Below are 27,485 nucleotides of genomic sequence, written 5' to 3' on the forward strand. Positions count from 1 at the left end.
TGTATAAATATACTTGGTTGTGAAATGTGATCAAGAAACCTGATAAATCTGTACAGCCAAAGGTGGTATTTTCTGAACAGATGCATACCTTATGTTCACAGATCATATCATGATGTGAACCTGTGCATGTATGCAACTTTAAAGTACACACTACCAGAAGTCACTTGCCCTCTTTCAGATCCATTAATATTTCAGAATACAGCATTGTCAAAACACGATCGTATTGGTAACCTTGTTTTCTGTGGTAGTGAATATTATGCATACATAAACATTCAAACTGTGGTAGCTCTTCTCTTTGAAATAACAAATGTTTCCAATATTCATTTGCACCATTAGATACAAGAATAGATTTTGTTTACGTCCAGCGGTGTCCTGCTATTGCTTGAATTGACTGTCACAGCTGAAAGTCATGGAGTGACTCGGTGCCCATAAAAACAGATGAAATACTGGGAACCACTTAAAAAAAAAAATGAAAATCTTACCTTATTAAAAGCAAGCACAAACTCCTGAAAAATGTAAACTTTGAAAAGAGAAGCATCAGTCATAGCTTCTCAGCTCATCTTTCAGAGTTAAATCAACAGAAAAAGCAGTCATAATATTTCTACACCTAAATAAAACAAGCTAGGAATTTCCTTTGGAGCTTAAAGCAGCTCAGATCATTTCCCTAGTCAGATAGAGACTTCATGTGTGACCTTAGATAAATTGCCTGGGACAAGGTTTCTGAAGGTATGTATATGCCTAGGTGTACATTTAGGTGTGTATTGGGGTATTTGCTACAGATTCTCATAACTAGCAGGCACTTTACATGAGTGTCTGTCTACTTTTAAAATGATCCTTCAGTGTTTTACCCAAGGGTCTGCGGATGACTAAGGGGTTCACAAGCCCATGAATCTTGGCTATTGTAACTAATGATGTTCAGATCTATTTTCACTTTGTATTTTGAAAAAAGTAGTATGGTGCCTATGAAGCCTTTGAAAACTATCAGTTCTGACAGTCTGCTCTAGGACAGTAGACTCTATTCCCCTCTGTAATATGAGAATAATTGTACCTTCAGTAGGAGCTGCCAAATAAACAGGACACATGGTGGGACAGTCATTGAGTCATAATGTAGCCATATTTCAAGCTTGAGATAAAGAAAGGAAAAGAAAATATCCACTTGCTGCATAAAGAATATATGTTTGTTCTGTAGCTTGTTCTCCCTAATTCCACAGTTAATCAGAGGAGGGAGAAAGAATACATCTTGGGTCTCATACAAAAATACAAATAAGGTAGTGGGGAGATCTTACCCAAAAAGCTGATAGCATGTAAGTAGCAGAAATTGCAGAGCTGAGTGTTGCTCAGTACCTCCTGGAGGTTGCTCAGCACCTCAGAATCAGGGCAGAACTTGTATATTTTTTTCAGGTTTGATTCTGCAATACTAAATTAAATGAGTCATATCAACTTATGCAGAATTCCCCTGAAATCAAAAGGGCTAATTGAACAAAAATCACTCAGGATAGAAAGAGTTGCAGTGAGGCCCTTAGAGAGCACAGCTACAGGCACTTTAGACAATTGAAAATGCTCTGCTCTTTCCACAAATGCACTTCACATCTGTATGAATAAGCTAATTGCTGACGGGAAGGCACTGTTGGTGTTTATTAAACATGAAGGCTCAGAAACAACATCTGGCTCAAGCAATCCCTAATTTTGAGAAGCCTGGAAGCAATATCAGGGAGAAACAATTTAAACATATTTCTTATTAACATATTTCTTCAGAAGCATTTGATATGAGCAATCATCAGAGCTGGGATAATGCAGAAGGCAGTTACTCTGACAGTTGCTATAGTCCAATGCTTTACTGTCACAGATTCATCACACATATGAGAAGCTATATTAAAGTCAGAAAAGGTCATTCTCAGATTTCTAGATCATAAACTTCAATACTTATTCTTGTCATTTTTTACCTGCCACAGTGGATCAGTAATATATGACTACTGAGGATCTTTATGGTGACAAAGTAGATAGAGCAGATGCTGTATGCCATTTAAGAATTTAGTTCTGCTATACTTTTTAGTTTTATAGAAATACATTTATTTTTGTACTAAGAGGCAGAAAACATTTCTGCTTCAAATTATTCAGCTATGGTTAGTCCACTTTAATTATTGTATATAAAAACGTTTTATTCTTAAATCTGACTGGTAGAGATCACTTAGAGCATTCAACTAGAATAGTCTCAATAAAAACTAATTAAAAGCTCCTGTGAGTTTGAGCATTGTATCTGGTAGACTCAGTAACAAATAAAACATAATTCTAAACATTCATTTTTACAAAAAAAACCCAAACAAACAACAAAAAAAAACACACAAAACCAAAAAACTAAATTTGAACAATAAGTTAATAAACTGAAATAGTTATCTATTTTCAGATATAAAATCCCAGCGACTCAATTTATATATCACTATAGCAGACATGACACGATTGTGAATAATGCTATCCACTGTCATAAGTGGTACTTCAAGGTTTTCAGCAGAAAACTTATATTTTAATTTTCTGTTCATATAAAGCCAAAAGTAAGAGGCAAAGCCAGCCTAATAGTAATCCAAGGTTCTGTAGGAGAAACATCAACCAGGGTCGCCGTGTCTGAATATGAGTCATTTCAGGAAGCTAAAAAAAGAATAAGAACCAGAATGAGAGCCAGATATATTCATCTCTGGGAAAAAAATTCTTATGGGAAAACAAGGCAAACTTCATTAAAAAAAACCCTTTCAAAATGCTGTTTCTGAAATATAGTTATTAAGCTGTAGCATTTTCTGTACATTGCAACAACACTGACCTTGACAGTGGCATGTTGAAATTAAACAAATTCTACCCACTTTGGTTCTTTTATCAGCACCAACAAGAATTATAAATGAGATTCCAAAATTTGTTAACTTCTAAATAGTTTTTAAAAATTCTATACAGCTGTCTGTAAGGAAATGCTTATTTAGTAAATTCAGTGATTCCCTTTTGAGGGAATAAACTAGTTTGAGTTTTTTTGTTTCAGTACTATATATAGGGTCAATCCTACTCTTACTGAAATAATTGGCAACCCTTCTGTTTGCTTGGGCTTTACTAAGCATACAAGTAGAAAACAGGATTTTTTAAATATGCCTGAAAAAATTATGCTTAATATTTTTCTCTGGGAGTTTTAAATCAATTAAAGGAGCAGCAGCTATTTAGAATCGCGTTAAAAGCTACTTACATTGATCTTCCACTCTACATGGTGTCTTTCATCAAGGTTTTAAGTAAAATATATGTCTCAACAGACCCAGTGAAAATGATGCCACAGGCTCAGACTCTCAGTATTTATGCTCTATGTATTACAGGCGTCAGGGGAGGCACTAATGACTGCAGATACTTTCACATCAATTTTTGAAATAAATATAGAGCAATGGCCTGGTACTGACCTTTGGGTTTGGTTGGGGCTTTTTTGTTTTCTTTTTTTATTTGTTGTGAACTTCAAAGGAAGAGCAAGTGGTCCTGGCACTCTCCCATCCTCCCTTCCTGCTCTGCTCACAGACTGTGTTTGAATGAAGCTCATTACTTCCTCTGCTCTTTAGAGCCTCCTCAGAGGAGATGTATCAGCATCAGCCACTGGGAGACAGTGCAGTGGTGCTGACCAAGGACGCTAACAGGGTGTGTTCACATCTATTTGTTATGCTTGTCCTTCCCTCTGTCAGAGGGGGGTCTCCAGCTCTGCTTCTCCTGCACTCTTCCTTCTCTGGAAGTTGGCATGGGCCCAAAAGAAAACTAGAGTGAAAAATCTGCCTCCGCTTTAAGGTTTTGCATAAAAATAACAGGCAAACCCAAATGTCCCAGATCTTCATAACAGCTGGCAGTGGCTTAAATTATGGTACAAATTTACATCTTAAAAACTTACATAGTTATATTTAATTTGTATTTGAGGCTCATCAGAAACTTTCAATCTAAACCAAATGTAAATACCTCAAAGTTCTGATGTAAATCAAAATCTGAACTGACAGTTTGTAAGTGTTCAGAGCATGTGGGTTTTGTTGTGTATACAGTAAAAACTGTTAAAACCTAGGCCTGAATCCATGGTTTCCAGTGTAGACCTTCGGTATTTCTTATTTATCCTAATAATCTGTCTATTGTGTCCTCTTTCCCAGCACCTGAATGAGCAAGTTCTCTAAATAGGAAACTTTTCCCCTCCCACTGCAAAAGCCAGTTATTTTTTTCTTATTGCTGTCAGTGCAATTTCTGAGTTACATACATCGACGGAAGGCTCCTAAGAAAGTTTTCAAACAGAAGCCTTAGCAGATAATGCCCTTCCTGTATCCAGTGCAGATGTCTGCTCTCTCCACCTAACCTATATGCATATTATCAAGCACATAGATCATTTCTACACCCTTATGTAGTGTGACATCCCTGCTTAAGAAAGCATGCCACAGCATCAGCTATGGTTCCCCAACTCTCTCTGGACACAAACGTGTGTGCTCTAGCAGAGAAAAGCTTGTTTAGGAAGCATAAGCCTGTTCAACTGGCAGATGCAAACCACTTCACAGATTCAGGGAAGACAGCAGAACATACAAGCTGTTGAATGCCATTACGCTTGCTAATGCTTAAAGTCTGTTGGGGGCAAAATAGTTATTGTTAATGAAGGGACTACTCTATTCCTACTGCAGCTTATATTATCATGAGCACACAAAAGACATGAAGAATTAGGAAGCAGCATGCCAAAGGCAGGCTGAAGCAGGCTGCTGAGGGCCTCTCAACCATGTGCTGGCTAAACAAGAGTTCTACCAATCTGGGGCATATATGGTATTACTGCTGTGCTGCAACAGCCCAACAAGTCACTTTAAAAATGCTTCTTTTATCTCCAAAATTCAAGGATTTTTAAGGTTAGTCAGAGAAAAAGTCAGTTGGTTACCTCAGGGAGCAGTTGGCTAGCTCCTATTTCTTGATATTCTTACTTTCTTGCTTGCTTCTATCTCCCTCCTTTCAAATTAGACAACAAATCCTTCTGGTCAGGAACCATATAAACCCCTATGATCTGTAAAATCGCTCAGAAGTGACATCCAGTCCTTGGGGTTTAATAGAATACATTTGATTTCATAAACATTTATCTGTAATGATTACTTCATAGATACTCATTTAAGAGGATGATACAGAATTTTCAGGTTTGTTTCCCAAGACGAAAAGGGGACGTTTTGTCAAAAAAAAACAATTCCTTAGAAGTGACTTGGTTTTCTCCATTCCATATATTAGTGCCTCAAGTTTCAGTTGGATTAAGGGTATGTTAAAGAAATGGTATGTTATTAATTAAAAGATCCTTGGAAATAGTTCAAAGTTATGATTATACTTACACTTGACCTCTAAACAGACGCCAAGTGCAAAAAATCTCACTATACTGCTCATAAAAAGCTATTTTTCAAGGAACTTAATTATGGTTAAGTGACAATTAAACCCACAAAATTACAGGGCTTTACAAACATGCTTACCTTGAAGCGACAAACAATTTATATTGCAATATTTCACCTGTGCATACACATTTGCAAGACAAAATACTCCTCCCTTCCACCTTCCCCAGTTACTGGGAAGATGAAGTTTTGCAGAATTTCTTTGTGAAAAATGGTGAATGTTGTGCATAATTTCATCTTTTGTCCTTTTCCTCAGATTTCTAAAATTCTTAGTCTACCCCCGCTTGTTAATGGATCCAGAATGCCATTTGTAGAAATGAAAAGCCTTTAATTAACCACAGAAAGTAGTTTTGTGCACCTTTGGCTGCAGCAGCAGTCTCACAGTGCTGTCCTGTCAATGAACCTCCACTCATACCCCTCAACGCTCCTCAGTGCAGAAACCAGTGAGGCTGTTCAGTTTTATTTAACTGCTGCTCTGACAAGCACATGAATAACTGAAAGCCCATAAAACAAATACTGAAAATTATAGCTAAGCTTTGTGCACCATGAAGTATTTGTATGCCATTGGCAGTGACACTGATGACTGCTGTTTGCCAATGAGAATGCAGCAGAGAATAAAAACGATTTCTGAACAGAAAGTTGAAAAATACATAAAGAATGGCTGATTTTCTTTTGAGATGTACTGTACAAACACACAAAACTTTTCAGACCTATAGACTCCTGCAGTGCCACAGGAATAGTTATTAAACTAAAATAACCCCAGTGATAATAACACCTGCACTTCTGACAAACACAGGTGAGGAACCCGATGGCAATTCTTTTGTCAAAATGCAGAGAAAAGCTGATTGGAACCATATTAATAAAAGTGAGGTGAGAGAAATAAGATCCTCTCTCTCCTCCTTTCTCCTCTTCACGTCAAGAAGAAGATTATGTTGACAAGCTGAGAACAAGGGAAAATATGTCCCAGTCTCAGCCTGGAACTGTGTCATCTTTTGGGATTTACAGCTGTCACACTGCTTTGCAGACTCAGGGGAAAACATGATGTTCTAGGAGCCTGTGGGTCCCTGACGGATGCTGAACCTACACTGAAGGAAAAACATGCCTAAATCATTCTTAGCCACATTAGTAAAACCATGCCTATTGAGTAGGTAGGCAGCCTCATTTCTACATTTCTCTGTGCCAGAATGAGATGCAACTTGGTACACAGTGTTCTTGTCTATTGTTTACCATCTTAGTCAGGACTGTTGACACATCCACAATCCTTAGGCAGTTCCCACATAAGTTCTTAGGACTAGTTTATGTTATTTTACTTTTGTTATGGTAGCAAAAATAGACTAAAATATACCTAAAGCGAAGGTCAATTATTACAAGTATATTTTTGAAAACAGCATGGCACATCAGGTTTAAAGTATTATGCTTGAAGCTGGTAAATGATTTTGAAGGTATGAAGTGGGAGGTGGTAGTGAGCACAACAGCCAGCCAGGCTTGGGAAAAATCTAGTAATAATTTAGGAAGAGGCAGACCTCTTTTTTACCTCTTGATGTAATCACTCTAAACATTCTATCTTTTTTCAGAAGCATGCAAACAACTTTACATTGACACACATTGGTTAAAAAGCCATGTGTCAAAGCTGGCAAGGTAATTAAGCTCTGCACTGTTACAAGTGTAACAGCTAGCAGCCTCTTCAACAAATGATGTGGCCTGAGGCATGAGTTACGATTCCACCACATTATTCCACAGTCCTTAGACCTTCTTCCTACTGTATGTCTTCACACTTTATTTTTCTATAGTCAGATCACTGTTATTGAACTGGGAGTATGAAAAATGTTGGCCAAATATGAAAAAGTTGAGGCAATCTGATGGAGTTTTAATTGCTTAGGAGCTCATCCAAACCTCTCTTGAGATAGAAAAGCTGACCAGGAAGAGCGTAGGATAAGCATCTTGGATTTTAGTTCAGAAACATAAAATTCATATTGAAACAATGGATGAAAAATATATAAAGAAAAGGGCAGTGAAGAGAAAAAAAGTAACCAGCTTCAGGAATTCAAAAAAACACCTGCAGGTTCAAACGTTTCTTTATGTTGACTAAGTAACTCTATCAGACCTAAAAAATACACTGTTCACCTTTTCTCCTTTAAAATTCCCTTACGTCTTTCTCATATATTATCCTCCTAATGGCCTTCATTTCATCTTTTTATTGCTAACTATTGTGGCAGTGACATGGAACAGAACCAGACTGTTGTTCTAAGTACTGTACAAACACAGGGCAGGCAACATGCTCTTCCCAAGAAGCCTATGAACATTTTTTTCTCTCCAAGTTTATCCACCTGCATTTGTCTGACACTCATCTGTGATGTGGCTATGTTAAAAGAAAAACGTAGCAATAGACTGAAGTTCTCACCATTTCTGCTAAAGATAAATACAAGAACATTCCGGCTGTAACAGTAAAAATCCAGTTTTGAATGCATGGTTCAGCTGATACAGAAAGGCCAATATAAAGTCCTAAGAATGCTGTTAGTGCGCTTATGAAATTCATCATAATTGCAATCTTTGTGGGGATCCCTGTACTTAGCAGCACAGCAAAGTCACCTGCATCGAGAAAAAAGACAGAAAATTTATTATTTAGGTGATGAATGTATTTTTAAGGCTCTCTGTAATAAAACATGAAGGAAAATAATGAAGATATGCATGGTGCATGATGGAGGACTGCCCTTAGATTTCTGTAGAATTAATTATAAACTCATCCTGTGTGAAAAACCCGAAAACCCCATATTGACTTGTATTTGTTTAGCTGTTCCTGAAGATAGCAGACAGTATACAGAAGCGGCTTTCTGTTAGTTCTTGGTGGTCTGTGACATTTCCAACTTGGATACATGCAAAAGTGAAGTCACATGCTTTCCCAGAGTTTCTAAATCTTTCTCAACTGGCAACTTGCCAGTTCAATTCATGTGAGTATATCTGCAGTATGGTCTATGAGTGTTTTACAGGTGCTGCAAGTCAGAAGAACCTATGCCAGTATGATTCCTGTTTAATTCCATTGATTCCAGGCCTATTTAGCTTTGGCAAATTGTACATTAGAATAGATTTTTCTTCTAAAATAAACAATCCCATAACAGGCCCATGGTAAAAGGTTTTTCAAGTAAGTTCTTCCCTGTGAGTGTAGAAATGCCACTTTAACACCGGACCACTATTGTCGCAAGATTAAGGTCTGCCTTTGGAGTTGACTGTTCAGTATTCTGGTAATTTCTTTGATATGCAAACAGAAGGTTCAAGTTTTACAGCAATTCTCCACCCCACATTTTTATTTGGGGTAATTTTCTATGTACACAGGGCATGAAATCTTCATTCATTTAAGAATAGAAATGGGAACCTGCAGTTCTCACCTCAAACTTGCCAGGTTATAAATGTCTAGCAATGCAACATCAGAAACAACTTCAGCCATACTGAAACATTTATCACAAAGAGATGATTGAGGGCAATGTTCAATAGAATGATCTGCTTGTCCTGTCCACTAATAAAATGGGTCATATATCTTCTTTTATTATCTTTTTATACTTAATTAGCAGGAGAAATAAGGGTAGCATGAAGAATGCATTGTTAAATGGATCTACTGCATATTAACACTCTTAGCCCATTGTGTCAGGCATGCCTATTGCACACACACAGCTCTTGCTCTCAGCTTTACTATATTTTTGTCTGTACACATGAGAATAACAGGTCACTCTTGAACTGATGGCATTTACATTTGGAGAAGGCAAGATGGGGTGGCATCCAATAACTAGGGCAGAAGCCTCCCCTCTTTTTTGTGAAGCAGTTAGAGAACACAGCCTCTATATATCCATCTCACACACTAATCTTAGAGAACAGGAAAGAATTATTTGGAAAACCTGGAACTACAAAGACAATCAAGAGAAATACAAATTATATTTCTTACCCATTTCATGAGGAATTTCATGGCATAAAATAGCAATCGTTGTTGTTACACCTGCTTCTGTTGAGGATGAGAATGCTGCTCCTATTACCAAGCCATCAGCAAAATTGTGAAGACTATCACCCACCAGAACCATTATTGCTAACAAGCTAATTTTCTTACCTAAGAAAAACAAAAAACAAAAAAGCCCAGAATTTTTAACACAGATACTGTAATTTTTGCTATGTTACAAATTATTTGGGTTTTTGGTCACTTCACATATAACATTATGAGAAGTCATAACAATCAGAGAAAAACAGAGTTTATCCTGTTTTTCTTCTTATTGTTTCCCTTGGTATATTTGAAACAAAAAGTAGGTGTATAATACTTCAGAGGTGCAAATACCAGGAAGTAGCTTCCTTATTTTTACTAAGTAAACTATTAGACAAAAAATAAGAGCATGTTTTAACTCCAGCCTCGTAACATATCCTAAGGTTTCCAATTAATCTTTCTTTGGTTGCTGAAATTCACATTTTCCTATGTTTTTTCTTTAAAAGATGTGAATTTTCCCCACATTGCTTACAGAAATATATAGCTATAATGAAGACAAATATTTGGTCTTATGCAGATGATCATTTTAATACTGAAAATCATACTGCTACTGAGTCACATTTTCAGGGTCTTTTCTTTACGAGATTGTATTGCAGTGAAAAATAGAGACGAAAGGCAACAAGCCTCAGTGCATCCCTATTAGTACAGCATTAGAGCATGCTCACTTCCAACTTTTGTTACAACCAATTAGTGGCTGTTATGCTTATAGTACTCCTATCTGCAGCATCATTCATGGATGCAGATGGCTGGTTTTTATCCATACTCTTCTGTGACCTTGCTTTAGTATGGAACAGTACATTGGATGTTCATCCTTGGGCATCAGATGTGAGTGGACAGGTGCTAGTAGCGATACTGATATCAAGCTAGGGAATTATGGACCATCTCTCTGTCGACCCTGTAACACAGACAGTTGAGTAACATGCTGAATGGATTCATGGGGAAGGATTTTATCTCCTCAGGTAGCAAGGAGGCTCCATCCACTGGCTCACTATCTAGGCTTAGCAACATATAGTTAGTTCCCCTAGTTTGTACATTGTCCCAATCATTTTATCCATAATCTTATACACTGGACCTCCTAATGTGTCTGAGGAAACTCATCCAGCTTCCCTCTGCATAGTATGGACAGAACACTTTGCAAAGGATTCCTTTTATGCCTGAAGAAACAGGGTTGTGATTTAAACCCTAAACATGTAATTTCTTGACTTTTGATGGCCCCACAGAGACATAATATGACAGTCTAAGGAGCTAATGTGAAGCTGCACAGAAATGTCTGAACATAGTTATTACAAGGTTTCGCTTCAGTAATGTTTTTGCAGAGATGACCGGTTTATGGTGATGGGGGAGACTTTTTTCTTACAGAAACTGGCTGGAACTGAAGTCTTCAGACTATTGTAAAAAAAACACATAGCACATAAATGCCTAACAACTGTATTCAGAAAATCCTCCCTAGTTGCCCAGGAGCTCTGCGGGTTCAGAAAAATTGGCAGGCTTGTTAGATTTTCCTGCCAGCTTACAGAGCTGGAAGTGGATGTCCCCAGTTTACACAGTTCTTTCTAAACACTATGGGCAGTTTATAATCGATAGTGCAGAGCATGAATTACATAGAAATAATAGATTGCTGCATTAGATTAAGTTTGTGATTTGTAATAAACAGTGGCAAGGACAAAATTGTGGCCTGCCCTAAGATATTATTAGTCTGTTTTATTCAAGTGTTTGATTGTTGAAGAAGATATACCATGGTTACTGGAACTCACTCCAGTGTGGTGTTTATAATATAACATGGGGATCAGGTTAACATTATGGGGCAACTGCGAATGTAAGCTTTGTGAACTTACTTGACTGAAAGTTAAGATGATGCATATATAAACAAAACTGAATGTTTATCTTAATTTACTGTGAGCCTATTTTAAAGCAACTTTGTTATTAGCAGTTATCATATGGCATTATACTGTTGCAACAGTAACTATTAGCTATGAACTTACTACCCTATTTCTACAAAGACGCCTCTTAAACAATCCTGCATTTATTTTTGATAATTTTCTCAAATTGATGATCAGAACTCCTAGCAAATTCTGTTTCATAATTTTCATAAAGCTGATGGGTACAGGACCCCCACCATAGATTAAGCTTTTTAAATATTGAATAAGAGTTTAAAGCAAATATTTATCCATAAATAGGTCCTTTTCCCAATGTTTTCATTACTTATAGAGCAAAAATAGTTCTAGTTAATGTAAAGTCTCACTGAGTATACCAAGCATACAGTGGTAATACTTGATCTTTTCAGATATTGGTAGAACAAGTATGGATAAATGAGGAGAAGGCCACTAAGACATCTTTTTCTTCTAGTAGCTTCTTGCTTTCTGAATTACTCACTGGCTATCTAAGGTGATGACTCGTTTTGCAGTTGTACTTGACATGCATTTACAGAGAAGTCTGGCACTTTTGGAGATGTCATGCTCTGTCTTAGAGCTGTAAATTCCATTCCATTTTAGGGAAAAAAAAACCACGTAAAAGTTTAACTCAGTACCAAAGTACCTGGGTATGTTTATACATTCAACTATCCACAAGACCTTTAACAATAAAAACTTTTGAAAACATGTATTCTCAAAAATTGCTCTTAAAAAAAAACAATGCCCCTTCCCTAATATGCTCCCTCTCAGTGATTTCTAATATAGAAGTAAAATTGGGGTGTAAGATAAAAATGGAACCAAACAAATAACATTGTTACTGAGACACTATCCCAAATTTAGTTATACAGCAAATTTAGTTATTTGAAACAAATAATGCTGAGAACACCAGAAATTTGTTTGTGCTTAGCAGGTAGCGATGATTGAACAGAATGGAAACATCTTGAGGTGAACTAGGTAGACAGTCACATTGAAAGTGGCACTGGACTGTGTACTGGTGGATAGGTGACACTGAAGCAATGGAAATCCCAATTTCAAAAGCCTCAGAAATGGAAATAGAGTGCACCAGAAAAAAGAATATTAAAAACTTAGAAGACAATGACATTTTCAAATAAATCAAACTGATGACCTGAAATCCAAGATCATAAAAGAAAGGGGAGTTCATTATAGTAAATAAATTGATTTCAATTAAAATGAATGACTACAACTCTATGAAATTTAAGTTCACACAAGTACAGTCAAAGGCACAGTTTGGTTTATTCTCTATTTTCTTGGTTTTTGGAAGAGGCAGCAGCAAGACAGAGAAGAACTACTTTGAAGCTCTCTGGAGAAAACAGTTTATCCTAAAACTGAGAGCCATCATGAGCCCATAATTCCATACATGTAATAAATAATTATTGGTTTTAAAAGGCTATTGCTTTACCATATATGAGAAGAAGGAAGCAGAATTATATTAGTACAGCAAGCCAAAAAAAACCATCATTTCACTGCTTTCAGAAATAAAAGCCCTAGCAAAGTTTATGATTATAAAAATCTGGTTTGTATTAGATTTTGAATATTTTCCTTTAAGCAAAGGCTGTAGAAAAATAGTTTGCAACAGTGAGTAAACAAACACTAAAGCATGGACATTATAAGATTAATTAAATTCACAATTACAGGGTTGGCAGCTGAAAAGATCTTCAAGCAGAGATTAAATTATGAGCCAAGCACCATCAGATGTAATGATGTAGTACACAGCAAAGGCAGAGCTAAGCCAGCTTCACACTTTCAATTCCATCTTAGGTCTGAAGATTTTTCCTGTAACTTCTCTAGTCTTGTTGTTGATACTAACTTTTTTTGCTGATGGCCTTACTCTGTGGAGTATCTTCAGCAGACTCAGAATCTTCTGGGCTTCTCTAGTTAAAAGCAAAGATAATAGATCAGTGTTAAGGGGCTCTTCCAGCTGCTGCTGTAAATACAGGAAAATATCAAATAAGTTCAAGCTTTTTTGAATTAAAGTTAGTAGCTGTTATAGATAGATATCATTAGAATAATTTACTGAGCACTGGCAGTGTGATTGGTACTTCAGAAACACACAAAAAAGAAATCTCCCTTGCCCAGAGGAGAGATTACGGTCTAATTCAGGTAGGAAGACAGACATTCATTGTTGTAACCCAAGAAAATCACGCTTTTGCTTGAATACACAAAAATCTGAGCCAAACACAGGTCTGAAAAGGACATTATAATTCAAATTGTATCTTTCAATTTTGTTATGACCACATAATTGTAGTTTCCTGATGGATAGGATGTCTAAAGGATTTCCAAGGAAAAATGGATAGACACCAGTGTCTGGAGTTCACCTACTTCACAGTTACTCCGTGAAAACACAAGACTAAAAAAGATGATCATAAGTAGGCCTCACACCCTGTTAAAATATAGATTGTTTTTTTTTCTTCAGGGTGGTAAAGCCTCCAGTGCCTTGCCTTGTGGCCTTTAGTTAGGGCTTTGTTTTGGTTGGCATCAGGCATCACTGGTTAGGCATAGAAGCACATAAGTACACTCCCCTGCAGTGGGTGAGTGAAGAAAGAGAAAGTATCTTTGCCCTTATCCTAGAGAGTTAATTTGATGCATCAGCCCTAGTATTTAATTAGCAGAAACCGCTGCTGTGGGGAGAGAAGAGACAACATGAGGAACCTCTCTCCCCATACCTCCCTGCGGCTTTTCCTTTTGGTTAGACAAATTATCAGAAATTTGTGCAAGGGTGAGATAAGCCAGCAAAACTGATTTGCTAGAAACCAGAAAAAACGAATTTATAATCACTGTCTTTTCTTTTATTGGCCAAAATTATGACAGCCAGTGAAGAGTCAACATCAGCATGAAAGAGTGCTTTGTCAGGGACTGCAGCCACCACTCCACAAGCTGCAGAAGAGCTGTGTACTGGTGGCAAAACAGAATATGTTTCTCTGCTGGTATTAGCTTGGTTGTGATGTGGGGTATGGGCTGTACCAGCATAAGGAGGGAAGAGATAGGATTTGGCTTTTAATGTCTACATTTTAAAGGAAAAATTAAAGTCTTTCATTCCCATGATGGCAGCCAGTCATGTGAATTCCAGTAATTGTTCCACTTCTCTTATAATATTTACTCACATGCCACTTCTTTGAGTCAAAACTGCAAGACTAATCACTGACCTGAAGGATTTATAAGCTTTTCTTAGTCAGACAGTGTTTGTCTTATTATTCCTCACACGATTCTGAAAAATTGGCCACTCTTGCACAGACTAGATAGGCAAGGCTAGTTCATGTGATCTGCACAGAATATTACAGGGATCTTGCAGTTGAGAGGAATGACAAGGTTGTTCTTTATCATAAACAGGAAACTATGACGTGGTTCACAAATTAGTAAACATCCTTCAATGGTCTGCTGCACTGCATTCAATTGAGGGTTCCCCAACTGTATTTGAAAGATTAGCAGGGCCTCATGAGGTTCTTGTCCATCACAACTGCATGAAGTAAAATGGAGGTCACATTATAGTAGATCTCTGGCAATCCTGATTTAAATAATCAGGAACTTATGTATCTAGATTCTACATATAAAATGAAGAGATCTGCTGAGGAAAAGAAAAAAAAAGAACAGAACCCAAACCCGGGTTAAAAGGTATGAGGCAATTTAGTTTCCAATGATATATCTGTCTGGATACTCTCCACCAATAGAAAGTTATGTAATTTCTTATAGGTAAGCACTACTCCCATATACGCAGCTTGTTTTTGTTACTCTTCAAAACTGTGGAAAGTGCCAAAAAAAATCCAGGATAATCTGTTCACTAACTGTGCATTTAGCTCTTACTGCAGAAAATCCTGAAGTTTTTTCCCATGAGAGAATCTGCCCTTACATATGATAATTTTTTTGAAAAGAAAGGAGAAGAAAAATCTTCCAAAATTTAATTAGCAAGTGATAGAACAGGAAGTGTATTGTTATAACAGTATGATACACACTTCAGAAAAGTCATTGTAAAAATTCGCTTTTAAAAATCACTGTAAAAGCTCATTATAAACTTCAAATCCTAGAGGTTCTTGACAATCACATCATGTAATAAAGGACAAATTAATAAAGACTGAAAAGTAATACTGATTTATGACATTAACTTGGTTCATTTTTTTTGAGGAACAGAAAAAGAAGGATATAAAATCAGGGAAGTATGTCATATTTGCAACCTACCAACTGTATGGTTGAAGTAGATTTGCCTCTGCCTGTATGTTCATTTAATTCAGATTCCACTGGAAGATCATGGGAATGTCCCCAGTGCCCATTAACTAAAGAAAAGCCCTGCTGAATGAAGATGCTTTGCAATTAGTTCTGAAACCCAATGAACAGAGGTGCAGTCTTTTTCAGGCTTTTGTGAAAGCTTACAATTATAAGACTTAGTTATAACAAAACAAACCCTATTGAAAAAGAAAGATTGTTGGCTGACATCAACATTTCCCAATGTTTTTTTTGGTTAAAAAAAAAAAAAAAAAGCCTGAAAAGGGAATCAGATAAATCAGTGACGTTTGTAATAGTTTGATAAAACTTATTTTGTATTAAAATTGAAGATTAACTTTTGAAGCTGAGAAGGATATAAAAATTAATTTTGAGAATTAATATAGCTCTCAGTAGAACAAGTTTAACAATTTGTGGAACAATGATAAAGCCCTTCTTTCCAAATAAGTATCAAAAAGGACTATTTTTTACCAAGCATGCAAAATATCACCATCATCAAAATATTCTCATTCTATTAATCTCACGTGATACCCTTATGGCTGACTCAAAGATAGTGCGGGGACTCGTTGCTATATATCTAAATCAGGCCAGTCCTTAGACACTCTCGTTAAAACAGCAAGTAAAGGTTTAGCCTTTTTTTAGCCTCTCATGCTGAGAAACTTAATGAGCCATCACACTTTGCGTTATATTATATCCTTGTGCGTAATCATATTTTCAGGCACCAGCCACACTGAAATACAGTAGTAGAATTACTATAAGCAAGGCAATGAACAAGGAGATATTATCTTAATATAAGATTAGGTTCCACTGACAGCCACATACATAGTGGATTTTCAGATAAATTGGGATAGGGGTCAAAAACCATTTGGAAATTTTAAGACATCATTCTTGAAGTTATCTTGTGCTTAATTCTCTGTCTTCCTCCTATTCGAACAAAGCCTAGAGTAAACAACTGTCATTGCTATTTCATGCAGATACATACTCTTCACCTGCTCCAGTGCTAGTCATGAAAGCATTCTTATGGAACACGCTCAAATAAATGTTTCCTTCTTGAGTCATAGACATATAGAATACATTAATGAAGCATACAAAATCCATAGAGCAAAGCAAAATAGAAATCAAATGTCAAGCTGATAGGGACACTTTGGAAAGCAGTTTTTAAAGCTTCATTTAACTCACACAAATTATAATTATTTTCTACAATCATTTTAACATTTTTTGCACTATAAAATCTCAAAATAAAAGAGACTTTTAATGGATGAACTGTAAAAGCTTTACCTGGTCACGGGGTGTTACCAGAAGAAAGAAACACTTTTCTATCAGAAAAAATCCATGAATTCCTCCAATCATTCCCAAAAGTTTCCAAATATATTCTTTCCCCTCATAGAAATGTTCTACCTCTTGTGCTTCATGTTTGTGTAAACCAAGAGTCTAAAGAAAAAGAGATAAAGTAAAAAAAAATTAACATGACAATCCTTTAATTTTTGATAATTCATAGTGTGTTAATTCAATTTACTATCAACATTTTCTTCTGCCTTCTCTTTCAGACTTTGGTTTTGTTTTGAGCTAATCAGCTGAACAGTAGATGGATGAAATGAATTATTAGGAGACTCTGCTAACTTCATCATCTTACAGTGATGAAAGTGACATTTTTAGAGGCAATTTAGTGAAATTGCCCTTTACATATGTATAGATATATATTTAGTGTATTTGTTTAGAGTGCATTGATCCTTAAAGTCTAAAAAGTTACTTTCATCATCTTCAGATGTAAACTTACTATTGAAAAGAATTCAGAAAGCTTTCCGCTGGTGGGTGTACTTCCATTTTTACCCCAGTGGCACAGGATGGCAGCCCTCCTTTGCTCTGAATGTGGGCCTTTTAAAGACTACTGCCTTTGTCACTTAAAACTGACGAAGGACAATACTTTCACACTCAAAATGTGTTTCTAAATGACAGACTTTTGCCTGACATTCACTGAGAATTGCCTTTCTCAGAACACTCTCCCAGTTCTGTTTCCAGAGATGGTGTATTGAGTACAAAGAACATTTTGACCAGAATCTCAAGTGAAGGTGTGAAGGTCTCTCAACAACCACTTGAAGCTTACTCATAACAGTTGCATTATATCAGATGAGACTCAGTCAAAAATAGATGAATATACCATGGAAAATTTGGGTTCTGTTTTGCACACTATTCTATTATTAAAATTTATTTAATTAATTTAGGAAAATATCATAGAACTAATTTTATTACAGTTCTAGGCAGCAAGATTAATTAGGCTAACAGCCCTGGGTCACTGGAACAATATGTAGAGGGGACTGTGGATGCCGAATACAATCTTTGAACAATTTCTCCTAGGATGCATTGCAGAATCTGCCTCATAAAAGAGTTTAATATATCTTGAAACATAACTTGTACAGGACTTGTGGGGTTTCTGGAATTTTTTTGTGAAAATAGGAACTGGGTTTTCTCTGAATTCATTACTCATTGCTTTCTGCTTCTTACTACTTGGAATCTGTCTCTGAACTACAAAGTGCAAATGTATTTGAAAGGCTGGGTAGCTAGTTCACAGATTTCATGGGAAGCTTTATTTTTAAACAGATGAATATTAGCCAGGTTTAAACTAAACTTTTCTCTGTGTGTGTGGTGTGTGTGTGCATGTATATATCAACATTTTAAAAACACAGAAGTGTGTGATACCTACCTGAGGAATAAGGTGTAGCAATGCATCTCCAGAAAGAGTCCCAACAGCCAAACCGACAAACAGCTGTAAAATGAGTGTATAGATTTCTTGGCAGGAGTTAAATAAAATGAGGGTTGTACCAAACATAGATCCAATAGTAATAAGTAAAACAGCAAGAGTGCTGTAACCATATTCTGTAGGAAAAAACAAATGAAACAAAACAAGGGCACCTTTTAATCATTCTGTATTTCTATTTGTGTCTGAGTATTTGGTTTTGTATTTGTTTTTGAGGCTGTGTTTTGTCACCTCTGTGTACAAGCAAACAAATTTTTCTAGACATTTGTGGTAGAGATTACAGAACTGGAAGCTTACAAAACACTATTTTTTTTCATGCTTTACAGGCACTACAGTCTAATGTTTCCAAATTTCAGACTTCAAAGAGCTAAATAGACTGTGCAGATTACAGACACTCAGAGCAGCACAGTGAGTGCTGGTCTGCATTTGTTTCCTCTCGTAACAGATTTATTGTTTGTTATTCTATGTCCTCATATGCCACACCTGTGTATCTTTACCATCAATACCACTTTCTTCCCCAAGGCCTAAAACCTCAGAGGAATGTAGGCATCTAATTTAGGTTCTAAGCATAAACATTTTTGTCAAAATTATGTTTACAAATGTGTTGTGGACATACACTCCTTTAGTTACTACATCAGGACCTAATTTTCCCACATTACTGGACTTTTGGTAGTTATAATTCTTCAGAGTTGCATGCTGCTCACATTTCCAACCTTTTGCACGACATGAATCCTGTTTAATCTGTATGGAAGTCTTATGATGGAGGTAAAACACTGATGAGAAACAGACATAAAGGAACTAATGCCAAAATATTAAAAAGCATCACTTAATGTTTCACACTTTAGTAGTACTGCAAGTGCTCAACACCTCATAAAATCAGACAGTAAATTTCACAGACTGCACATCCAAATATAAGAGTATAGTAGATATCTATGAAAGGTCAGGTCTTTGTGACTCACCTAAAACAGCACAGTCTGTCAGTAAAATAGAACTGAGAATAAAATTAATGAGCCTATGCTCAGTTCACTAGGTCACACACAGGTCAAACATGAAGTTCTTTGTCTCTCTAAAGCCAGCAGAAGTGTTCCTGTGGTCATACAAACCCTCCTTTGCTAAAAAAAACACAGGGAAAGGGCTGTAGAAAGGGCTTTTATTAATTCCATTCTGTTCGTGTATAGTTCAGCTTTTCTCATCTACACATATCTCTCACCTTTATGAGATCACTAAAATGTCATCAATGGTCTGATGGCCTTAGACTTGGGAGAATCTCACTCAACTGTGAATTTGCTGCAGACCTTGTATATGATCTAAATAAGTTATTTCCTTTCTTTGTCCTTTGATTCCTCATCTGAAAAATGGGCATATCTGTGTAGCATAGAAAAGATAAAAGTGGTAAAGCGTGCAAGGTGTTCAAGGTAATGAGAAGAAAGATAACATAAAAAGGACCTCTGCCTTCTGCGGAGTCATAATGATTCTTTCTATTCTGCATATTTCTTTCTCCTCTAACAATACTTGGGATATCCACAAATGTCCTTCCATGCCCTTATCTTTTTTTAAATTCATACTCATAGTTCAAATATTCTGTACACCATGGAATGATAGCTCAGCTCATTCTGATGAGCTGCTTTAACATATGTAGCTTAAACTACAGGTAGAATTTAGAAATGGAAAGTGCTGTTCATAAGGATCTTTGGCCAGCAGGATGTGGGGAAAACTTACTAGCTCCTAAAATATCTAGTTATCTAGAATGGGTCATGTATATATTAGGATAAAGGTACTGAAGGCATTGATTTGTAGCCTGAAAGTGCTCTTCTAGATGCAGGTGATTATGGTTAGATGCCCATTCCTTTTTGTTCAGTCCCAGCTCCCCAGTCACCCACCAGAAATTAATGCCCGCTGTAATACACCAGCACATCTAGGTTTGTAACCATTTGCCAGATATGGCTGATTTAAAGTAAAAACAAAACTAGGAAGCACATTAACAAGCCCTTAGGTCAGATCAAATTCATATTGATTTTTGGCAGTGTGGACTAGAGATTAGTTACAGGAGAAATTGAATCAGAACAGATGAGGCAGAAATCCCTGAAGCAGTAGCATGTGAGGACTACAACAGCAACTGGAAACAATCTGATTATACTGTAACTCAGTTCTTGTTCCAACTCTGTCACGCAAGTCCTGATGCCCATGTGACTGGCTTTCTGGTTGTTTTTCTCCCCACAGTAGTACCCCCAAAGCTTAACTGCTGTAAAATATCGTAACATGGAAAAATGGCAACAGGCACACAGAATTTATCTATATCAAGCATTTGCCACATCATGGTATAAAATGCCAGCTAACATGACCTTGAAACTATATGTAAGAGCAATGCAATGATCCCACTGTAAGCCTGGTGGAAATTTCATGAAACAGGTCATTGTTGCACAGCAATCCACTGATATGGACCTGTCATGGCTCACCTCAAGCAGTCCTCTAAGAAATGAACAAAGCCATTGAGATGATAGAATTCTGCCTAATATAAAACTGAGACCGTTGGATCCCCTCACTTCTCAATATAGTACTATTATCTGACATGTATGCTATGAAATTACGGAGTTCACAAATTAGAGAGTGAATAGATCTCATCATGCTTTGGCTGAAGTTTATTAATGAATGAAATGCCTCCAGAACTTTAGTCCCTGCATCCCTTTATCTGAATTTTCACAGTAGTTTACTGGTAAGAACAAAACTCACTTTCCAGAGTTGTTGGTGGAAGCTTTGTCTTCTTGGAGTCAGGAAGCTGACATGAACAACTTAATAGCTGCTGAATGATAGCTGGACTGATTTGCTTGAAGTGGTCCTCAGAAATGGAGGAAGAACTGTTTCTTAAAAAAATCTTCACCAGTTCATTGGCAGAGAAACAAACCTATGCAGAAAAGTATATACAGTTATTGAATATGTTACATATACCTGCATCTGATGCTGAGGTTAAATATGGAATCTTATAATGACGGTGTTATATAGTCTAGAAATATATGCTAAATAACACTGTTTTTTTTTTTATATATATATATATGTATTCCATATACCCATTTCTGGTTATATTAGTTTAATTACTTCAAACACTTCTAATTATTTTTTGGTTTTCCAATTAAAACTTGATACTACTATATTCCAGAAAAAACAGAATCTTTGTGGTGAAGTAGCAAATTTTCTATTGAAGCCTGTTAATATCGTGAGGATCTGACACAACAATATCTCTAAAAATTTTATTGTCATATGTGCTAACAAAGGCCTATTAATGCTAACACAAATCATAGTCTTAGCTTTTAATGTATGACTGCAATAATAGCAATAATATCATGGAAGCAATAATTAGTAGAAGATACTGCCTGGAATTTTGCCTTGTGCTGCATGCTTAGTGAGATATGGAATTAAGGTGCTTTTTAAAATTCTTTAACAATGGCATCTTACTTTAAGGTCAGCAAATTAGATGTTACATAGTCTAAATTGGGTCTAAATATTACTTAATAATTGTATTATTAGAGGTACTCAAGAATTTCAAGTACTTTTTTTTCTTGTTAGGAAGGTCTCTTTGCAAAAAAGAAAATAAACATTTTTTTAGGAACATCTATATTTTGAAAAACATTCATGAAAAGTCTCCAGGATGAAACTTCTTGTAAGAAACGTACGCAGTTAGCATTAGAACAGTTCAAGTGGCAATTTCTATGCAAACTTTTAAAAGAAGTCCAGATCAAATATGCTATTTTATTTAAAGGAATAATTGTCACTTCTTAATCTCATCTGATCAGTTGTGATTCAATTGAATTAGTATCCATCTGACAATCAAGGGGTTCCTAAGTATTCTTTTTCTAATCACTGAAGCTTACGTTTCTTTTGAAAGAAAATTACTATTTAAATGAAAGAGTTGTAATTATCATTACTTTTAAATAACCCAATTAAGCCCCAAAACCTTCCTGCCTTTGTTCATCCATTATTAAAGTAAAATATGTCTTGTAGCTCACTAAGCAACCAAATGAATTAAGCACTGATACACATATTGTGAATGCCACGTTGAAGTCTTCAGGATAACAGCTGATCTCACCACCTGAATCTAGTCTTTTCTGCCTCCAAGGAAAAAGAAATAATTCAGACAATTCAGGGGCTACCATATTGGAAAAGACCTCCTGTTTGCCTGTTCTGGGCAGTGGTTGCCTAGAAGTAGGGAACATCACCAAGTGGTATCAAGTTGGACGTCTAGCTCATGGCTGGTTAAGAGCAGCATCTCTCACTATGCAGTAACTGATATTATTTAATGCCTTCACCAATGAGCTGAGTCATGGAACAGAGTCTACCATACCACATTCACAGAAGAAATCCAACTGGGACACGTAGTCAATATGCTGATTGGCATGGCTGCTATTTAGAGGCATCTTGACAAGCCAAAGAAATGGGCTGACAAGACCTCCATGAAGATCAGCAAATTTATTGTGCTTCCAACAGAATAACCCCATGCACCAATAAAGGCTGTGAAAAACTGGAAAGTAGCTTTACAGAAAAGCGCTTGAGGTCCTAATAGACAATTGAACATGAGTCACCAGTGTGCCCTTGTGGCAGTGAAGGCTAACTGCATACTGGCCTGCATTGGCAAGAGTGTAGCCAGCAGGCAGTGGAAAAAGATTATTGCCCTCCACTTAGGACATAATGAGTCCACATCTGGACTATATCCACTTTAATAACTAGCTGTATAAAAAAGACATTCGCAAACTGGGGGAAGTCCAATGGAAGGCCACCAGGATGGTTAGGGAACTGCAGCACATAATGTGCAGGGGAGAGGCTGAAGGATCTGGGTTTATTCAGTTTGGAGAAGGGTTGTGGAATAGCTCAAGTCTTCAACTATCTAATGGGGTAATAAGGAAAATAGAGCCAGAGTCTTTTATGAGGTGTACAGCAAAAAGATCAGAGGCAATAGCTATTATTTGCAACAGGGAAAATTCCACTTTGCAATAATAATAATAATAATAATAATAATAATAATAATAATAATAAACAACAACAAGGGTAATAAAGCAGTGTTACAGTTTTCCTGGAAAGACTGTGGAATTTCCCTTTTTGGAGACATTCAGAATTCAAGTGGACGTGACCCTGTGAAACTTAATCTGACTTTGATGTTGGCCCAGTGTTGAGAAGTAGGATAAAGATGAGGTCCAGGATTACTATGAACTGGAATTTTAATGTGATTTTTATTATCAGAAATTTTTAAATAAAAAACAAGATCTCATCTAGAAAATAAACTGTCCAACTGCACAGAAAATAAAGTCTTATTTTGTAAAATGTTTCTTTAAGACTTGAGGAATAAGGACCTGCATCTTTTTTCAGTTGCAAGCCTTACTCTTGCAAGCATTTAACAAAGGGTGGCAGAGTACTCAGTCTCCATTAATACTGCAACTATGTGTATAGTCCTGGCAGATGATCCTAAAGAAACAAGTGAATTAAATTTGCATACTTTCATATGAAAAACTGGTTGCATGTATGGATGATTTTGGTTCCCAAAATTGACGTTTCATTAATGAGGTATAATATATGAATACATAGATCTTGTTACATAATAAAATGGAACTCAATATTCTTGCTCTTATTAATGTTACTTGTTTTACATGCATTTTTTAAATCAGTAATGACAATGATGATTTAAAAAGAAAGTGGCTTTTTCAGTCATAATATTTCAAATATGATTCCAGTATGAAAATCTAATTTCAGGTCTTCAGGTAGTTAGCAAACACAAGCCATAAGCAAGTCAATGCCTCATATGTAGCAGCATCTGTTACTAATGGAGCATCATGGCTGTCATAGATACGTGCAGAAAGCAGGAGGCAAAATTAGCAACACAAGAGTGAAATGCAAAGCTTTCTGATGGAATGATGCATCAAAACAGACATAGCTTGAAAGAATCAGAATGAAACGGAACAAAGAAAGTAGGAATTAATACAGAAGAGAAATTATTTTCTCTCCAGTTGTTTCTTTGTGATTTTTTCATCTATACAGAATATTTGCCTCTCAGTTTGACTCCCAAGCCTCAGATAATAAAAAAGACAAGTATGCAGGGGAGTTATTACAGAGAGTCTCAGAAGTTCAAGAAATCAAAAACTGTGTTTTATAAATTATTCTATTGCTGGAGGACAATTTTATTTCTTGAACAGATAACATCACTGCTGATTACCATCCTTCATAACTTAAAATTAATACGAAACACATTTAAAATGAACCTTATTTGAAATTATTTTGAGACCCTACTAAATGCCTCATCATGCTGATCAGCATGATTTTCTTTTGTTGCCAGCTGGAAAGAAATAAACATATTGACAGAGTATGTATTCCAAATGTAATAAAATTACACAGATAAATATCTATCAGAATGGCATTTACCCAGACGCTGTTTGTCTTAGTTCCACATCATAAAACAACCACACAGCAAAAGTAAATTGCACATTGCTTATTCTCCTGAATTGAGAAGAAACAGTGACTTAAAGTTAAATTGTAAAGAACTGGAAATAATAGAAACACACTGTTTGAAGTACACATTTCAAATGTATACATCAAACTAAAGATATATACTTTGAAATCTCTTTTTTTTTTTTGGTCAAAGGAGTTATTTCCAGTGTAATGGATGCCATCTTAATCACTGTTATAAGCAATATTTGTTTATTCCCAAATATTTAGGATAAGAATAAAATCACCTGCAATGAGACACTGTCCTTCAAAGCCCTCAAAGAGGATACTGGGTAGTAGCTAAATTTCTGTCTTACAGACTCTATACTTTCCAAAGGAGCTTCTGGACTCCATGTCTATTAAAAGTTTTTGGAAATGCCCAGTCTTCAGTTTACAGAAGCCTTTAGAAACAACTTATGCAGAAACCTTAATTTACTTTTTCTTTTTCTCAGTACAAAACAACCCTTCTTTCTGCAAGAGCATAAGGGGCCCTAGAAGCTCTGTGACAAGAGCAAAATAAATCTGACAAATGTGTGGAAACATTGAAGCCATGGTACTAGTCATCTCTGTCTCGAAGAAACACCTGATTCTGCCTAACACTAACCATTCCATTAGACCTTCCCAGCTACTTTAATCACACATTCAACATCCATGGAGTTCTTAACCCAATTAATATTTAAACAAATATGAATATATAAAAATATGGTTTTATCTTTATCAACATGACTTCTTGAAACTAGTAAATTTTAGCTCAGAATTAACGTAGTCTTTCCAAACCAATTTGAACATTTATTACTGAAATTCTGTGACCAATACTATAGTAACATAAAAATAAATTGACCTGGTCCCAATCTGTGTTCCTTTCATGATCTTCAGAATAACCTTTCAGATATTCTCCTTTTGTATGATTTCCTTTGACTGGAATATTTCTGACTCCAATATCTCTGATTGCTGTACTATAATGTCTTCTTTTGTGACTGTCAAATTGTCCATTTACAGTGCAGGTCTTTTTGGCTGCAAGCACATTTAGTAGTTGTTCCAGTTCTATTAATTCATTAGAAAACAGATATGTTACCATGGGAAAATATACATTTAAAAAGATAAAATCACAAATAATTGTTAAAATTTCATTGGTTTTAACATTAATTCAACTCTCCATTTTAACACTTTTTTACCTCCTCAGTTTTGTACTGTATGCGATTTCTGCTTTGCGCCTCTAGAAGTTCAAGACACCTATATACTCAGCCCAACTTTTAAAGTTGTTTTAAACCCTACTTAACATACCTTTTTAAAAGTGCTTTGAAAAGTTTGCAAAGTGTTGCTATTAGCAGTTACCACAAAAAAAAAGGAAAAGTAGATGTCTTACAAAAAACCTTTAAATCTGTAATAGGCCCCCGGGTTGATGGTTTAGCTTCTTAAAGCGCTAAACATGCTGAATCTTTTACAGAACTTGATAGCAGCTGCTATTAACACCTGTGCTTTCTATTTATTTTTTTTTAATTATTATTATTTTTGAGCACTTGGAACTCTCCTATGCTTTTATTTATGGTTAAGTAGCATTTCTGATACGGCTAGCAATGGAGCTCCTGAAGAAAATAAACTTACATATTCCAGACTCACTGGGTACTAGGGTCAGAAAGTGAGCAGGGAAGCACAAACCATAAAGATGTTTTCAGGTACAGCAAGCAGATATCAGAGAGCATATGGTCACAACATAGTGGTCTGTACCTATTTCATCTCTCCTGGGGATACCGCTACATTGAGGTGTGAGCGACTGAGGTGTCTAACCTGGCTACTGTACATGAACTATCCTATCTATGCCTAAACAAGTCTTGCAATGTATAAAGATCTGCATAAAGAAGAAATGTAAATAGGGCTCCAGTGAACTCTGCTTTCACAGCTAGATTGACACTCTCAGAGCTCTCTTGGGTAGTTCAGACTGTGCTGAGCAATTAAGTAATAAATTGTTGTGACGGTACACATTTCATGATGTCAGTAACAACTAGTTTTATGCCTCTCGGAGATTTATAAAATTAGAAGTTCTTTATCCAACCTTGTTTTTAAATTTAGAGCAGACTACTTAACATCTCTAAAATGAAATAGCATTTAAATGTAAAATTGAGTGTAAAAGGTCCTTTAGGCATTTAAAGATGGTTTACATCAAATGTGTGTTGCAAAAGGCAAGGAATAAATAGCTTACCTGTCACTCGGAGTTCAGTGGTACTGTTTAGAGAACTGAAAATATATTTTACAAAGAACTCTGGGGATGGCAAAGTTGCTTTCCCCATACAGACTCCTTGGAGAGCCAGAGTAATGATTAAAGCAGCAAGGCGTGGAAGAGTGTTTTCATCAGCACCATCTTTGTCCATTATATCAGCATTTTTCTCCAGAGTACTCACATCAACACACTGAAATAAGGAGAAAACTGCATGAAGAGAGCCCTAGTGCCCTCCATTCAAATAATCAGTGACAGGAGGAGAAAATGGAGAGAATGCTTTCAGACAGCCAGAGTAGAAAAAATACTGAAATTAAAGCTGTAATTGCCAGCAGATGAGAAACAGGACATTTTCAGGAGAACAGACATAAACAAAAAATCCTGGAATTTTACTCAGTATATGAGGAAGAAGTATAGTCCTTCATCCAGGTTATTTTTGCTGTTGTTTTCATGCTGTTTCTTTTATTCCTCTGCTCCTGTTCCATTGCAT

General features: G+C 36.2%; 1 protein-coding gene across 6 annotated transcripts in view; it reads right to left on the minus strand.

The window, feature by feature from the left end:
• Window positions 1-202: 202 nt before the first annotated feature.
• The window catches only part of SLC39A12 (solute carrier family 39 member 12), a 46,837-nt gene continuing 19,554 nt past the window's right edge, over window positions 203-27,485 (minus strand). For all 6 annotated transcript variants that reach the window (XM_062633666.1, XM_062633664.1, XM_062633663.1 and 3 more), the window contains 9 exons: window positions 26,981-27,188; window positions 25,622-25,824; window positions 21,046-21,217; window positions 18,262-18,434; window positions 16,839-16,991; window positions 13,156-13,219; window positions 9,331-9,489; window positions 7,798-7,985; window positions 203-2,643 (listed from right to left, as the gene is read on the minus strand). In XM_062633666.1, coding sequence (XP_062489650.1) covers window positions 2,515-2,643; window positions 7,798-7,985; window positions 9,331-9,489; window positions 13,156-13,219; window positions 16,839-16,991; window positions 18,262-18,434; window positions 21,046-21,217; window positions 25,622-25,824; window positions 26,981-27,188 — 1,449 coding nt within the window. In that variant the 3' untranslated portion in view covers window positions 203-2,514. The remainder of the gene's footprint in view (window positions 2,644-7,797; window positions 7,986-9,330; window positions 9,490-13,155; window positions 13,220-16,838; window positions 16,992-18,261; window positions 18,435-21,045; window positions 21,218-25,621; window positions 25,825-26,980; window positions 27,189-27,485) is intronic.

This window comes from Pezoporus occidentalis, unplaced genomic scaffold (assembly GCF_034315485.1).
Source record: "Pezoporus occidentalis ecotype Australia unplaced genomic scaffold, CSIRO_AGI_Poc_V1 ctg40, whole genome shotgun sequence".
Classification (NCBI taxonomy): domain Eukaryota; kingdom Metazoa; phylum Chordata; class Aves; order Psittaciformes; family Psittacidae; genus Pezoporus; species Pezoporus occidentalis.